The 15,141-nt window shown below is 49.6% G+C and overlaps 1 protein-coding gene across 1 annotated transcript; it reads right to left on the bottom strand.

Moving 5' to 3' along the window:
- Positions 1-360: 360 nt before the first annotated feature.
- LOC126042735 (2-hydroxyacylsphingosine 1-beta-galactosyltransferase-like) lies at positions 361-14,489 on the bottom strand. The gene is made up of 6 exons (XM_049810325.1): positions 14,415-14,489; positions 6,760-7,604; positions 3,107-3,246; positions 2,859-2,935; positions 2,254-2,473; positions 361-1,296 (listed from the first exon to the last, which is right to left on the bottom strand). Exons 2-6 carry the CDS (start codon positions 7,600-7,602, stop codon positions 981-983), a joined length of 1,596 nt encoding a protein of 531 aa, XP_049666282.1. The 5' UTR covers positions 7,603-7,604; positions 14,415-14,489; the 3' UTR covers positions 361-980.
- Between the last annotated feature and the right edge of the window lie 652 nt (positions 14,490-15,141).

The following is a 15,141-nucleotide window of genomic DNA, read 5'->3' as shown; positions in this document are numbered from 1 at the left end:
CTTCTATAAACATGCTGTATGGCCCATTGCCTATGTCCAGATCTCCAAGCTACTGGCTGCTTTTCCTGTGGTCCTGGCACTTGCATCTGTTCCAAATTCTTTTATCACAGGTTTGGAGACTCCATGGGCATGGGTGTGTGTCACACACTGGCAGAGGAGGGAAGGCACTGCCTGAAACCCTGTGGAAAGACCAAAAGGAATTGCTGATGGAGGTCTGTAGGGATCCAGAGGTATGTGGAGACCATAGCAGCAGTAACGAGAAGGAAAAAGCACTTTAATCTTGCCTGAACAACATCCTGTTACAAGGATCACAGGTTCACAGTAAACCAAGACCAGAGAACTGCCACACAGGAGAAAGAATGTAACTTTATTTTAAAAAATAATAATTTAGCTCAAACACAGACAGGATTGCAGAGGGTTGATCGAAGGAGGAAGAACAGTATTTACCCACAGAACTTAAACCAGACCAATTTCATTCTTTTGTAGATGATACTTTCAGTGCCCTTCCCTGTCCACAGCTCTACTTCAGGTCCTCACTTGTATGTAAAGGAATCCTGACTCCTGAGGTTCTTGTTAACAAGGCAGAAGAGAAACAGTCTCTGCCACACATGAAATGCTATTCCTACCTCCAGAGCCTCCACAGAAGATCCAAAAAGCCAGAAGAGCAACACCAGCATCTAAACCAATGTGCAATACAAAGGGAACAACTTGCAGTCCTCCCTGGAACTCTACCTACCCATGCCCCATTCCCAGCGTCCTGGCCAAGTGCTTCCACCCACGCCTGAATCCGCGCCCCCACCCACAGGTGCTGTACACAGAGGTGTGCACACAGGCCTTTGCAATACTCCTCCCTCCCCACTCTCTTCTCATCCAGACCTGCTGATCTTTCACCTCTCTCTGTGCCTGCGTGCCGTACATTTCTTGGCACAGCAGCAGTTTGTTTCACAGTGATGGGATGTGCCCTGCAACATGCCGAGCCACTACTGCAATTTCTTCTCTTCTGTGAAGTGGCCTTTCATGCAATTGCCATTCTGATACACAGGGCTGGCCTTCTTCCTTCTGCACCACACCACAGACTTGTAGAGGATGAATCCAATACTGGCCAGACACAACAAGAGAAGAGCCAAAATGTCCAGGCAGAAGTACTCGTATAAGGAGAGGTCGTAGACAGCAGGGCGAAGATATGGTGCCCCATCGTGACGAAGGATGTACTCGAGCCAATACACTGTCCTATTGAGAGCATGCATTGGTCTGTCCAGGTGCAGAGCCGAGATGATCTTGGCTGCTTTTCTGTAGCTGCAAGGGAAGAAGACAAGAAGTTATCCTTCTGACAGTAGCTTCATGGCTGAGAAGTTGCCTGAGGTGACCAGTGGTGCTTTCAAGTCCCAAATAAAACCTTGAAAAAGTGGCAAATTTCTTCCATGATTCTCTTCATATATGCCTCTGAAAGCCACTCTGATGGCAATCATTAGCCATGGCAGCATAAGCCAGAGAGTATCTTACTTTGTGGTTTGTTAACAAGACTGGCAGTTCAGCTCCCAAGTACCTGCTCAGTGATTTTGTGTGGATTGTTGCTTTCTGAGGGGAGTTTGCACCCAAAGACCTCACCCAGCATCAAGCAACAGTTGCACACTTGATAACTGGCCAAATCCTTCAAGGTACTGAGTTGCAACACCTTAACAACTTACACTGAGGTCAGTAGTTGAGAGCTCCTAACAGGCAACAACAACAAAATCAAGCCCTCAGACAGCATTTCAAACTCTAGCAGTTGCACGTGCCCTGTTAGAAAGCAGGAGCCCTGTGTCACTGTGCTGCAGCAGATCTAGGAAAGGGCAGAGTATCTGGTTGTCAGAAGGAACAGTTGGAGCATTACCTGATGTCCATTCTCTGCGCTGTTTCTACAGAAAGCTGTTTGGACAAGACCAGGGAGATCCCAAAGTGAGGTTGCAATCTCATTTTCCCTGATGACAGGCTGGCATTAAAAGGAGAAGTTTGTGCCTCAGCATGTCGGAAAGCTTTCTAAGAAAATTACAGTCAAAGAGAACTAGATCATGCTCTCTGACAGCAAATGCTGGAGTATCTCCTCCTGGACCTGATCTCAAGATTTGGAGGCACTAACATGTCTGGCCAGCTGCTTGCAACTCTGCTTGGTCCAGAAGCCACCACAGGTTGTGTAGGGGTCAACGCAAAGACACACTGGTCCCTACATACAGTCTGCACCAAGGAAGAGCTCAATGCTTCTGGATGCCTCACCTGGGGTCAGAGGTAACTGTGATGACAGCTTGGTAAAGATCCTCTTCTTTCACTTTGCTCCAGTCCATGAGGATACCCATGCCCTTTGCCTGTACTCTGGTCATGATGTCAAACTGGTCCCCATAGAAAGGAAATCCCACCACTGGTACACCATGATAAATTGCCTCAAATACACCGTTCATTCCACAGTGGCTGACAAAGGCTTTCACATTGGGATGGCCTGCAGGCAAAGAAACGGCAGCAGGTCAGTGCCTCCCATGCTGAAACAGGGCTACCACTGGCTTCTTCAACACACAGCATTGGTATATGTTTAGGGAAAACCAAGCGTGCTAAGCAGAGAGGATGTTACCCTTTGGGAACACACCTGGCTTTTGGCAGCCCAAAACTTGCTGAGTAGTGCCTGGAGGAGGAGGGAGATAGGGACCAAGATGCAGCTTCAAGCAGGTGTTAGGCGAGGACCATGTTTTGTACAGATCAGACTCACAACAAGCAACAGACTTAGATCCACACAGGTGCTTTTGTCCTTGTGTGCCTTTGCTGTGGTTTGGGCTAAACTCCAGGGATGTTGCTAGCAGCACACACACACACACAGAGCCCAGCCTTACCTAGCAGGTCATTCTGGGGCAGCCACCCCATCATCAGCGTATTCTCACCCAGGTTTCTTGGCTTCTGCCCAAAGTATCTGTGGGAGGAGATAAAGGAGGGGGAAAAAAGGGAAAAGAAACACACAGAGAACAATTATAAATTCAATCAGATCAAGAAGTGGAAACAAATTCTGTGTTTTGAGATGAATCACCTCTCAATATTGATTTTCATCCAGCTAGAATTAAAAGGAATCCCATTCCCTCCTCACCTCCACACCACCCTCTGTGGGAGGCGAGCAAATGCGCCAGCCATCTTCTCCACCAAGTCACTCGGAAGGGCTCGGATCCCAATGCCAAAGGAGACAACAACAACACCTGCATCTGCTGCTTCCACCCAGAGACGCAGACCCTGTGGGGAAAAAACACAGAGGTGCCTTGAAGTCTTGTGGGAGAAAAGCCATTCCCACTGTTGCTTCTGCCAGTAGAAAGTTATCTATGAAGGATGATACCAAATCTACCTGGAGCACAAAGCTACGTGGTTTTCACCAGGCAACAAACTCTAAAACCACTGTGATTTCTGCACCCAGCCAGGCAGAAATTACTTGAGTACCTGCTGGGCTTGGGAGTTTGCAGGGAGGTGTCCAAAAATTGCATTTCATAGCATTACCTACTGCTTTGGAGGTAACACAATTGCTCTTTGGCAAGGAGACCTCTGAAAACATAGGGCCCACATAGGAACAGCCAGAGCAAGAAGGAAATTGGAGTAAAAAGAGGAAGGCTATTTTCCATCAGCACTAAGGCAGGAGGCCTGTCAGGATCTCCAGCTGTAGGCTGATGCAACAGACAAAACGTCAGGCAGGCAGGCTGGGAAGAACCTCTCACTGGAGATTCCTCACTAACTCTCCAATGTCAAAGGCTCCTGGAGGTGGCAGAAGGTTTTGCCATCTTGCGAGGAGAGTTATATCCATCCTTGACAGCTACTTGCAGGTAGCAGATTTAGGTTTTGGTCACTAGGCAGAGAGGTAGCTACAGCTCCAGCAAAACCCACAGTTGTTTGTCCTTCATTTAGAGGCTACCTGTAATGCTACATAAACAGGTATGTGTCTAGAACAGAGTCCATACTTTTTTCAACAGGTGCCAGAAGGCTGCAGGGAGAAGAAATCAGCCACTATAGCTGCTGTGGAGCAAACACAGACTGTTCCCTTTTATGCCAGGCTGGGCTGAGCCTATTTCGCATTATGGATTCTGTCCTGCTTCAAGTTTCCCATATATCACAGTCAGCAGCATTTTAGGGAAGTTTCATAAAATCTGTCTTTGAATATGAATACTTCCTTGAAATAAACACCGTAGAAGAACATGAAGGGCAAAAAAAAAGTTCTTCCTGTTATTAAAGGAGAGAAATAGGATGATTAATTCAGAACATCTTATTTATAGTGGTCTACAGGTTGGGGGATCATAGTACAGAAGAGTTACAAAGCACATCTTACTGTTACTCTCCGGGGATATTTGTCCTTTGTTTTATGTTTCAGGGACTCAAACCTATCTTTGCAGAAATGGTTAAAAAAGCCCTAAAACAACCCAACAACCAAGAATCAAAAAGTTTTCAACTGAGGGATTTTGGTTTCTCCATTCTCTTGAGTTTCACATCCTTTGAGCAATACAACCACTAAAACTGTTAAAGAAGAGAAAGTGCTAGTTTTACTTTTCTAAATAAAAGTACAATGACTCATAAAATAGATGATTATGTTATCCATTATAATTGGGCCTTAACATTTGACTGTCAGAAACAGTACTGAAGTTGCTAGGGAAGCATGGTTGACAACCAAAAGTTCTCACCATTTCTCAAATACATATGTGTATTTCCTAATTAGAGGAACTCACAATCACAGTGTCTCAAATACAAGGAAATAAACACCTTAATTGCATAACTCTGCTCCAGTTCAGATGGGAGATTCCTTAAGCTACAGCTAGACCTACAGAGGCCCTCTCTTCTGCTGGCATCCCACAACCTGGACACAGACATCCTGCCTGCTAGCATGAAAGCCACCGTCTACTGCAGGGTTCCGGACTTATCTCCATCATTCTTCCCTTAGGCACCCTGGGATCTGTTCTGGAAGCTGTGAAGCACATGAGTAATGCCCTAGCAAACAACTCCTTTCTTTATAAGGCAGGCGTGTATGTGGCCAGATTGGACTAAGCCAGTGTTTTGCAAGAGCTGTGAGGCAGCCACTCTCTGACACAGCTTTCGGAGCACCCTACATGCGTTGTGTTATCTCTATGTCGTGCCACATGGGAAAGGGTGATGTGCAGTCGTATACATCTGGAGAACTTCTGTTCTAAAGCACCTGACCTCATTTTTTCCTTTTAACTGGAAAAAATTGGCACCCACAGTCTCTATTAAAGCTGCCATCAGAGATCTTGACAGGCCTCTAATCACTTGAAACTCAAATCTTATCTCTATTTCAGTCCCTTAGTCAGGACAGCAGGACAACCTTACTGCCCAAGTGTCATTATCCAGGTTTATTTCCCCCCCAGTGTTTGTAAAAGTGGTAAGGCAATGGGAGGAATGGCAGACAGGTCCTGCTCTGTTCCAATATTGTCTTCAGTTGGAGGCTTTAAGAGCTTGTCCCTCCAAATTTATTACTGGGGATAGTGAGGTACAGGCTACAGAAAGCCTCCTGGATGCCTAGTGGGTTTTCCTTCAGGGCTGGACCATGAGAAAAAGGGGATGATATGCTTCAGTTTTGTACGCTTTGGGATTCCACACTGAATTTGATGAAGGAATAAGCACAGCTCTCTCCTATGGGTTCTTAAGACTACAGTTTTGAGGGCAGAAACACCCTGCAAGAAATAGGATTAAGAAGGAAATTCTGGATTGACATAAATCAGTGATGAAGCAATGAAGACTAGTTGTTCTTCCCATTTCCGCTTCAAGTATAGGAACAAAATACTTATGATCAAGTCTCAGGGGCAACACTGCCAATTTAGGACTTCCACACATCATTTTACATGGACAGTGAAGCCAAATCCCACTTCAGAGCAGACAACTTAATTCTACATCCTCCCTGCAACCCTACTGTCCTCAGTGTTCCCCGTCTCCCTGCTGCACCCAAGCACTAAAACACAGCTGCTTTCCAGACTCCTAGGACTTCAGAGCTTTTACAACATTCTTCAAAAGAAGATTTGCACTGAATAACTCCTCAGGTTAATTAATGTGCAATCACAGCTGCCCAGCAGAGAAAGACCTGGGGGTGCTGGTTGACAGCCAGCTGAATATGAGCCAGCAGTGTGCCCAGGTGGCCAAGAAGGCCAATGGCATCCTGGCCTGCACCAGAAATAGCGTGGCCAGCAGGAGCAGGGAGGTGATCGTTCCCCTGTATTTGGCACTGGTGAGGCTGCACCTTGAGTACTGTGCTCAGTTTTGGGCCCCTCACTGCAGGGAAGACATTGAGTTGCTGGAACATGTCCAGAGAAAGGCAACCAAGTTGGTGAGGGGCCTGGAGCATAAGTCTTATAAGGAGTGGCTGAGGGAGCTGGGGCTGTTTAGTCTGGAGAAGAGGAGGCTGAGGGGAGACCTTATCGCTCTCTACAACTACCTGAAGAGGGGTTGTAGTGAGGTGGGTGCTGGTCTGTTCTGTCAGGTGGCTGGAGATAGGATGAGAGGAAATGGCCTCAAGTTGTGGCAAGGGAGATTTAGGTTGGATATTAGGAAAAATTTCTTTACTGAGGGGGTTGTCAGACATTGGAATAGGCTGCCCAGGGAAGTGGTTGAGTCACCATCCCTGGAGGTATTCAAAAAGTGCATAGACAAGGTACTCCAGAACATGGTTTAGTGGGCATGGATGATGGTTGGACTCGATGATCTTGAAGGTCTTTTCCAACATAAATGATTCTATGATTCTCAAAGCATTCCTGCACTTACCACTGGAAGGGGCTTTGCAGGCTCAGCGAGGATCCCACCTGTGAAAATGACGTGGGGGAGTGTCGGACGTGGAAAGTCCAGCACCACATCATTACAGAGGAAAAAGAGACTAGTTCCATGGACAAGGTCCAACATGGATGTCTTGGGCTCCACCCTATGCTTCTCCATGAGACGTTCAAACTTAGGCAGGATGACCAGCTTTGTAGCCACGCGAGTGATCATGTAGACTAGGAGATTCCAAGTCCTACCAAAGAAGCCCATCCTGTCTGTCATCAGGGAGTTGAACTCGGGGACATAGGCAATGGGTGAAGTGGCACCAATCTCCGCTGGGAACCAGAAACCAGTGGAGATCACAGCATACTTGACATGGAGGATGTGGGCCAGGATAAAGCCGCACATCTCATTGGGGTCCACCAACAGCAGGTCGAAGTGCTCACACTGGAGTTTCTGCAGAAGGGTAGAGTTTCCTAGCACTAGGTCACAGTTTTCCAGGTACTTCTCCAAAAAGGAAAACATCTCCAGAGAGGTCATCTTCCCCTGGAAGACACGCTTTATCTTCTCCTGCACCCAGGCATCTGCACTCTCTGTGCTGAAGATACCCCAGTACCTCTGCACACGGAAGCCAGGCAGGTAGGTTTCCACATCCCGACCCTCATGAAGAAGTAGCACGGGGTCATGGCCCCGGTCAGTCAGTGCCTCTGCCACTCGCATAAAGACTCGCAAGTGGCTGTCAAAGACTATGGTGGGCATGATCAGCACCTTGGCACAGCGCATTGGCTCCAGAGTGAATGCAGCCACTAGGAAGAGAAGAGCAGCAGGGCATGGTAGCACCATCACCTTCATCACTGCAAGGAGAGAAACATGCCATTAATATAGTATTAAATGCTCTGTTATGTACTTGGACAACTAACAACTGGGATTGTAGCTGCCAGCCAGAAGCTCACAAGCTGGGAGAGGAGAGCAGTCTGGAGTTCATCACTGGAGAAAAAAAAAAAAACCAACCAAAAAATCAACAAATACCAAACCCCAATTTTTAAAAAGCCACAAAAGATAAAAAAAAAAATAATCAAAAAAACAAAGTCAGATATCAGGGTGTATCAGGGGAGATTTCCAGAAATTCAAAACCTCTCCTCTGTAGTCCTAAGCCTCAAAAACTAGCGGACTGACTTGCAGAGAGTTAGAGAGGGAGAGTGGCTGGAGGAGCTCTGCTGGGTCTCAGCACCAGCAGAGACACTTGCTGCTCAATCCCCAGTTACCACTACAGAACAAGGGCAGCTGGATTTCATTTCTATTTCTGCCCAGCCAGAATGGCTGGTTCCCTCTGAGCCCTTGATGTCTGTGCAAGCTCGCTGGGAGGCCTGCAGAGCCTGGTGGAAATGCTGAGAGGCAGACTCCGGCTTTGGCCCTCGCAAGGCTGGCAAACCACCTTGCTCAGCACAGACAGGGTGGGAGTGAGCCCAGGTGACAGCAGGACCCTCCGAGAGGAACCACAATCCCAGAGAGTGCAGCAGGGATCTGGACAGAGAGCTGCTCTGCTACAGATCAGCTGTGGGATGATGCGGAGACTTGGGGGAAAGAGCTGGGAAGGGAAAGCAGGCGCCAGGATGCTGATGCACTGGAGGAAGGCAAACCCAGAAAGCAGCCCCACAGATAATGTGCAACACCCGTGGCACACTGATGCCCCTTAGTCACACTCCTACAGCTATCATTCCATTCCCGGTTTGGTGAAACACTCAACATTTCTGTTGTGTAAGGGATGTTGCTACATCACTGGAAGCGAACACGCCTCACCCACACCTTACATTATTTTAGGAGAAGAATTACATGATAATTATTTGGGAATAGTCAGAAGCAGAGCTGTGTCCTGAGGACCCAGTTCAGACATGCTGGGAAGGGTGAGGGGGGAGAAGTTACGATAGTAACAATTATAAGTGGATTTTGGATGGCTCCACACACTAAGCCCCGGGAGGACTGCAGGGATGTGGTAGAGGAGAATTTGGTACTAGATTTTCTGTCAGTCTCTCCACTATTGCTCAATCAATTAAGAGGCAGGAAAGAAAGTCCCAGATAAGATCCTGCTAAATACCATCTTCAGACTCCCCTCAGCAGCTGGATATCTGTGGCCAGAGATAGCATGTGGGGGTGCAGACATGGGAGAGTAAAAGTGCCATACTCCCACCTCATTGCTCTCCTATGGGGACAGGACATGAGAAAGAAACAGAGCAGTCAGTGGCTGAGACCCTCTGCTGTTTCACAGGCAACTCCTACTAGTGCTTGGACTCCCACCCTTCCCACCCAGGGCCAACCAGGTGGCTGTGCCTGCAGGAGTGATGAGAAACATGAGAAATGCTAGCAGATACCAAGGGGGTAGTTGGACCCACAGAGCATGAGCTTCAGGAGGATGGACACAAAGGTGATGGGCTGGAGAGAAGAGAACAGAACCCCCGCAAGGAAAGTAAGGATCTGCCCAAAATCCTGCCTCCCTGCCAGCAGGAACAGGCTGGCCTGTGCCAGCAGCGCTGGCCACCAGGGAGCTACAGCCCACAAGTTCGTCTAGTTCTCTGCTTACTTGAGAGGCCCAAAGCGGATTTATCCTGCTCAACACCAGAGAAGGTAAAGCATTTGGCTGCAACATTGCACAGCAGATCCAGAGCGCATGCAGCTTCCAGGGGAGAAAGGGAGGGATGGCAGCTCTGAACTGCTGGCCTTCTCCAGGACAGTGGGGAGCTCAGGACAGGCTCCATGACAGGAACAGGTGTAGGCTTGTCCTGGGGCACCTGGTAGGTCATACACACGCATAAGTATGCTGAGAAGAGCAGAAAAAGTGGTTTTATATGTGGGGCGGGGTGTCTTCTCATTGGGCAACAAGATGAAGAAACAGTGCAAGTTATTTAAAGAAAAAATTTGTCACCCATCTTCAGCAAGGAACATGTCCTGCCATGGACCTACGTGCCAGACATTTCTGAGACCCTCAGCTCTGCTGGGACCTGCTGTGGGCTACCAAAATCCAAATGACATGTAAGCTGTCAATCTCAGCCCTCAGGCCAGGAGCACATGCTGACACAGGAGACCTGCAAACTGCTGTTGGCTGCTTCATCCCTTCCAACATCAGGAGCAATCCCTAAGGGTGCTGGCCCAGGAACCCCTTCTCCCTGGCCAGGCCACAAGGGAGGCTGTAAATCTTCCTAAGTGGTGAGAGGATGCCAGGCTGCAGCAAGGGACCTTTTTTCCTACCCCAGCTCAGTACCACCAGAGCTAATCTCTGCTCTGGCCATGCCCAGAGAGGTATCCTGGCCACAGCTCCAGCCCTAGATCTGTGCTGGATACATCAGGCAGGGTTCCAACCAGGCACATCGCTGCTTTTTAGTGCTCCTGGGATATAATCAAGGCATAACTATCAGCTCAAAGGGTAGTACTCTGCTCTCCATCCCTTGTTCAGCAACTGGTCACTGTTAGAATCTCAGGTTGAGAGCAAAGGGGAAAGAAGACCCAGACCTTATGCACACAAGGGCTAAATGGCCTAGATGAGGGAAGGTTCAAAATCTACCTGCTTGCTTCCCCGCTTTACATCTTACCAACACTGAGCAACAAAGCTACCCCATAGGCTTTGCAGCAGGATCCTCCAGCAAGGGGAGGTGCTGTGGCCAGCGCAGCACCTTCCGCAGTGTGGGGTGCTGGCTGCAGCCCAGCCCTCTGGCTATGGGAGTTCAGAATCCTGTACCCATTGTTGGGCTGCAGGCAGGTGGTCTTCAACAGAAACCTCCAAACCATTGGGCACAGGAACACAATTCTGCAGGGATGTGAATTCACAGCCTGCACCTTGGCAGAGGTGTGAAATCCAGGTAAAGGACAAATCTCACACTAGATCCGAGAGCAGAGCAGGTAGAACCACCTCCTCATTTGTGATCTGGAAGTCCTGGGCTAGGGGCTAAATCATAAATATTGCAAAAAATAACACTGCCACTGCAAGGAGAAGGCTTGTAAAGAGAGAATAGACCCTTCCCTGTTTTCATGACAAGCACTCAGTAAAGCCACGCTGACTGGCTGATTAACACAGAGCAATCCCCCTAACACCACAGTTAACATTACAGCCAGAAGTCAGGGTTCAAGAAAACTATTAAAAAGGCCCATGCCACAGAGGCTTTAAACTTCACTGCTGCAGTGGGCAGGGCAGGGCAGGCACCCGGGTAAGAGTCAGGACCAGAGCCTGCTGCAGGAGAGGTGGGCAGGGAGAAACCCTCTCATGGCTGCCACTGCGGGCAGCAGCATCCCCCGTCCTGCACGCCTGGCCACCTGCAGCTGGTGGGAGTTTGCTTTCAAAGCCACAGCAATGCACTGAAATTGAAATGGGAGGCAGCAGAAAGGGAATAGAGAGAAAACAGCCCTCTGAAACTCCCCTGAGAAATCTCTTAATGGGCTGAAAATTGGTCCTTGATTTTGCCCTATTTAACATGTTTCACAGGGTATGACTTTGATATTGATGGAAAATTACATCAGTTTAAGTTAAGTAACTGAACAGCTACAGCTCTAAAGATAAACATTTCTTTAATTTGGGTGCCTTTTATTAGGTTGAAGTACTAAAACATCTGACAGCAGTCTAGGCAGAGAAGCCCAAGAAGAAAGGGCAGAAAACAGACACCAGTGCAAGGACCCTGCCATTTACATCTCTCCCTCTCCTCCGGTATTTTGTATTACCTAGTTACTGCCTAGGACTTGGAAGCCTGTATCCATGGGGCTGAATTATTTCCCCTCCTGCATCCTAGTCTCTATCCAGCTCTTGGTCACAATAAGAAGAGCTGTTTTCACTGTAAACTCAAGAGTTAACAAAGCAGCACAATTAATTTGAAGCCAAAAGGAAAAGGCATCTTCACTTGGATGCTCAAAACTCTTCCCGGAATAAGAGACCAAAGTTTGCCTCACCTGTTGGGTATGATCCAGAAAAAAACAGGACCATTTGCTACCATCAGGTTGATGGCAGCCAACCCAGTTATGGCTAATTTATGGAAGCCAAAACTCCATACAAGTAGGTGAGTATGCAGTTCTGAGACCAATTCTGCCACTGCAGGAAGATGTCACACTACAAGCAGGAGATGCCCAGGGGAATCTCTAGTAAAAACCTAGAAGATACAACGCTGTATAAAGTAAACTTAATAAAGCATATGTTGAAGCAGGGGAGTCTAACCTCAATCACATCCAACCCAGTGCTTGGTGGGCTTCTGTGCTCTGGTTTTGGATTGTCACAGACTCCCGCTTCACCAGAGTCACATGGGTAAATAACACTAAACCTAAAATACTAACATTAGTATTACAGTATACTAATACTAGTATTAGTATTTTAGTGTAGAAAACAATGAGCAAGAAAAAAAGACTCCACTTCAAATATAAGCCTCCCCAGGCAGCCCACAGCCCTGAGTTTCTAAAAATATTGTTCACACACAGAGTGAACAGTGCACAGATGGTCTGCTCAAAACAGCATACCTTTCTAGCATTCTTCTTTCGACACCTTCATGGTGGCCCACAAGAAACACAAAGAATGAAGAAAACCCAGATCCCCAGAAGACCGAAGGGAATAATCACAGCAGTGATCAGGTCAGCATCAGAATAACTCATACTTTACACCACACTCGGTGCTACTGCTTCCACACAACAGCATCAGAAGCGTTCTCTTTATCCTCATCCATTTTGGACAACAGTTGATGTAGTCCCCACTCAGTTCCAAGCTTTTGGGACCTTGTCCATCTTCAACACCCTTCCTGGCTCATCAGAGTTTCATGGAGGAAAGTCTACAGGCAAGGTGGGAATCTGTGGGCCAGTGGGAGGCTGGCAGTCCATAGGTCACAGCCAGGGAACCATGGTACTAAAGAAAACACTGGTCTGTAACAACTGAGAAAATAAATAAAGATCTGTATCTCAGCTATCAAGGTATTTGAAACTACACACACCTTCAAGAACTTGAGCTGGGGGATGGTGTCAAACACCTCAGATCTGCTTCCCCATTTGGCCTCTTGTCATACATTTAATCTGTCCAGGTGGTAAGCGAGCTTCCCCCTACTCCATGTCCACAGGCTTCCTGGTTGTCTTCTGAAAGGGACAGAAGTGATTTGTGACACGACAGTGCTCTGCAACAGCAAGTTGTTCCAGATGGCCTTTTCCCCTCAACCTGCAGCACGGTTGCCAAGACAGAAGCGGCTGATGTGAGGCCATGCTCCTTGTGAGCAGTCTCAGATCTGCAGTGTGGAAGTACTCAAGAACATTATTTGTAATCCCTGGATGCAAGAGACAGAAAAGCTTGGGGCCATTTCCAAATATTTATGTGAGCCATAGATCTTGAAGTGAGAGCACACAACAGTTCAGTACACATTTTGGTCTTAAGAATGGGTTATGTCTGCATGACAACCAAGTTGAACAAGTTCTTGAGACTGCAGAGAAAACTGGAGAGATACAAGTGACCAAACTTTAGAGAAGCAGTCAAGAGGGGTGGAGAGGAAAAGAGTTTTCCATTTACTGCCCTGTCATTTCAGCTTCTTTCTGCAGAGAAGCGTCACATTAAAACAAAAGTCATTAAACATCCCAGAAGGTTGTGAAACCTTGTGTAGCAAGCACTGGGGCTTGATAAAGTCCTGACAGACAAGTCTGATCACATTTGACAGAATTACAGAAGTGGAGAAGCTAGAGATGAGTCTTATCTTCAATAAAGCAATTAATACACTCACATAAAAAACCAAACAGACAAACCCACAAAAAAAAAAAAAAAAAAAAAAACACCCAACAAAACAAAACCAATCCCCACCCAAAAACCCCAAACCAAACAGCTCCTTGGCTCTGAGCGCACCGGGGGAATGAGACCTGGCTGAGTGGCCATAAATAAAGGTTGAGGAGGGATGCATAGGAAGAAGAGGCAGAACAAGAGAGGGAAGACACTCCTGAGATCTAATCTCTTAGAGGAAGATGAAGCAAGTCACACGAAAGAGCTTTGAACATTTGTTCAGGTGCCAAGGCTCTGATCCCGCACAGTTAAGCAGATGGTTAACTCGCGCCCTTCAGTAGCCCTGTTGAAGTCACATAGGCTCTTCACACACATCCCGGCAGAGTCAGGGCCAAGCTGACAGCTGGGAACTCAAACCGTTGCCCTCCCTCCCTTCCTCCCTCCCACCAGCAGAGAAGCGTTCAGGCGCCTCTGCCATTAGCTCAGAAAGTTCGATCCAGCCCTTCAGCGAACTGCCGCGGCGCCACCGGCGGCCGTGCAGCACCCGCGGGCGCTCCCACCGCCTGCGCCCGCAGCTCACACCGAGCCAACCCGTCCGCGCAGCCCACCGACCCCGCTGCCGCCGCGAGCGCCCGGGGGCAGAAGGACCGCCCTGCTCGCACGGCAGTCGGGCGGGACGGCCGGCGGCGGGGCGGACGCCGCAGCTCTGGGCCGCGCTCGCACCGGCGGCGGCGGGGTGCTCCCCAGGGCTCGCCGCGGGCGCCCCGACAGGGAGGCGGCGCCGCACCTGCGGGGCCGAGAGCCGCCCCGGCGGCACGGGACGGGAAGGATGGGGCGGCGGGGGTGAGGAGCACCGGCCGCAGCTGCTCCCGCGCCGGCTACCTCTCGGACCGCCCGTTCCGGACCCCTCCACCTCGCCCGCCCCGCCGGCAGCCGTGCCGGCACCCACCTGCAGCGAGTCCCGCTGGGAGCGCGGCCTGAGTCGCGGCGGTGAGAAGGGAGGAGGGGCCACCGCCCGCCCGCCTTCCCCTTTCAGGCCGGCCGGCGGCGGGCGCAGGCGGGGCCGGGCGGCGCAGCCCCGGCCCACGGGCCGCCCCGCCCTCCTGGGCCGAGGCAGGCGCTCGGCCGCACGGAAGCGGGGCGAGAGGGTCGACGGAGGGAGCACGGAAAGCCGACCCCGCCCCGCTCCGGCAGCTCGGGCGGCCAGGGAGGCAGTGCCCGGCAGCTCCCGCTTGTGCCTCCTGCCGGGCCGGTGTGTCAAAACGGCGTCAGAGCACCTCTCCACTGACCGGGGCTGGACCCCACTCACTCACTGACAGGGCCAGGACCCCTTCTGGGGGCTCCGTGAGAGCAGGGGGACGGGGGGGGCTGCACGCGCAGTACTCAGGACAGTGAAATGGAAAGGATGGCGCATAGGGGAATTAGGATGCCGGGGACGGTCACCATACGTGTACAGCACATGTCAGAGGGGGATGTCCTGTTAGTCCAGTTCCAGCCTTAACCGCAGCAGAAACTGCACCAGTGATGCACAGGGGAAACTAAGCCGAGGTGCTCCACGAGGTGCGTCCTTTACAGCAGGACAGCAGCAGAGATGTAGGTTAAGCCTGCCTAGCAGCTGCAAAACCTTGCCAAGGGAGCTGTACTCCCCTAGGAGTGCCAAGCACATGGACAAGCAT

This window comes from Accipiter gentilis, chromosome 9, assembly GCF_929443795.1.
Source record: "Accipiter gentilis chromosome 9, bAccGen1.1, whole genome shotgun sequence".
Classification (NCBI taxonomy): domain Eukaryota; kingdom Metazoa; phylum Chordata; class Aves; order Accipitriformes; family Accipitridae; genus Astur; species Astur gentilis.
Note: the sequence above shows the minus strand (reverse complement) of the source record. Positions and strands in the feature narration are given on the sequence as shown.

Coding starts and splice junctions, on each gene's coding strand:
- LOC126042735 (XM_049810325.1), bottom strand. CDS start 7,602: ATGAAGGTGATGGTGCTACCATGCCCTGCTGCTCTTCTCTTCCTAGTG. Junction 2,936..3,106: donor CCACAGAGGGTGGTGTGGAG/GTGAGGAGGGAA, acceptor CTCCTCCCACAG/ATACTTTGGGCAGAAGCCAA. Junction 1,297..2,253: donor ACAGTTACCTCTGACCCCAG/GTGAGGCATCCA, acceptor CTTCCCTTGCAG/CTACAGAAAAGCAGCCAAGA.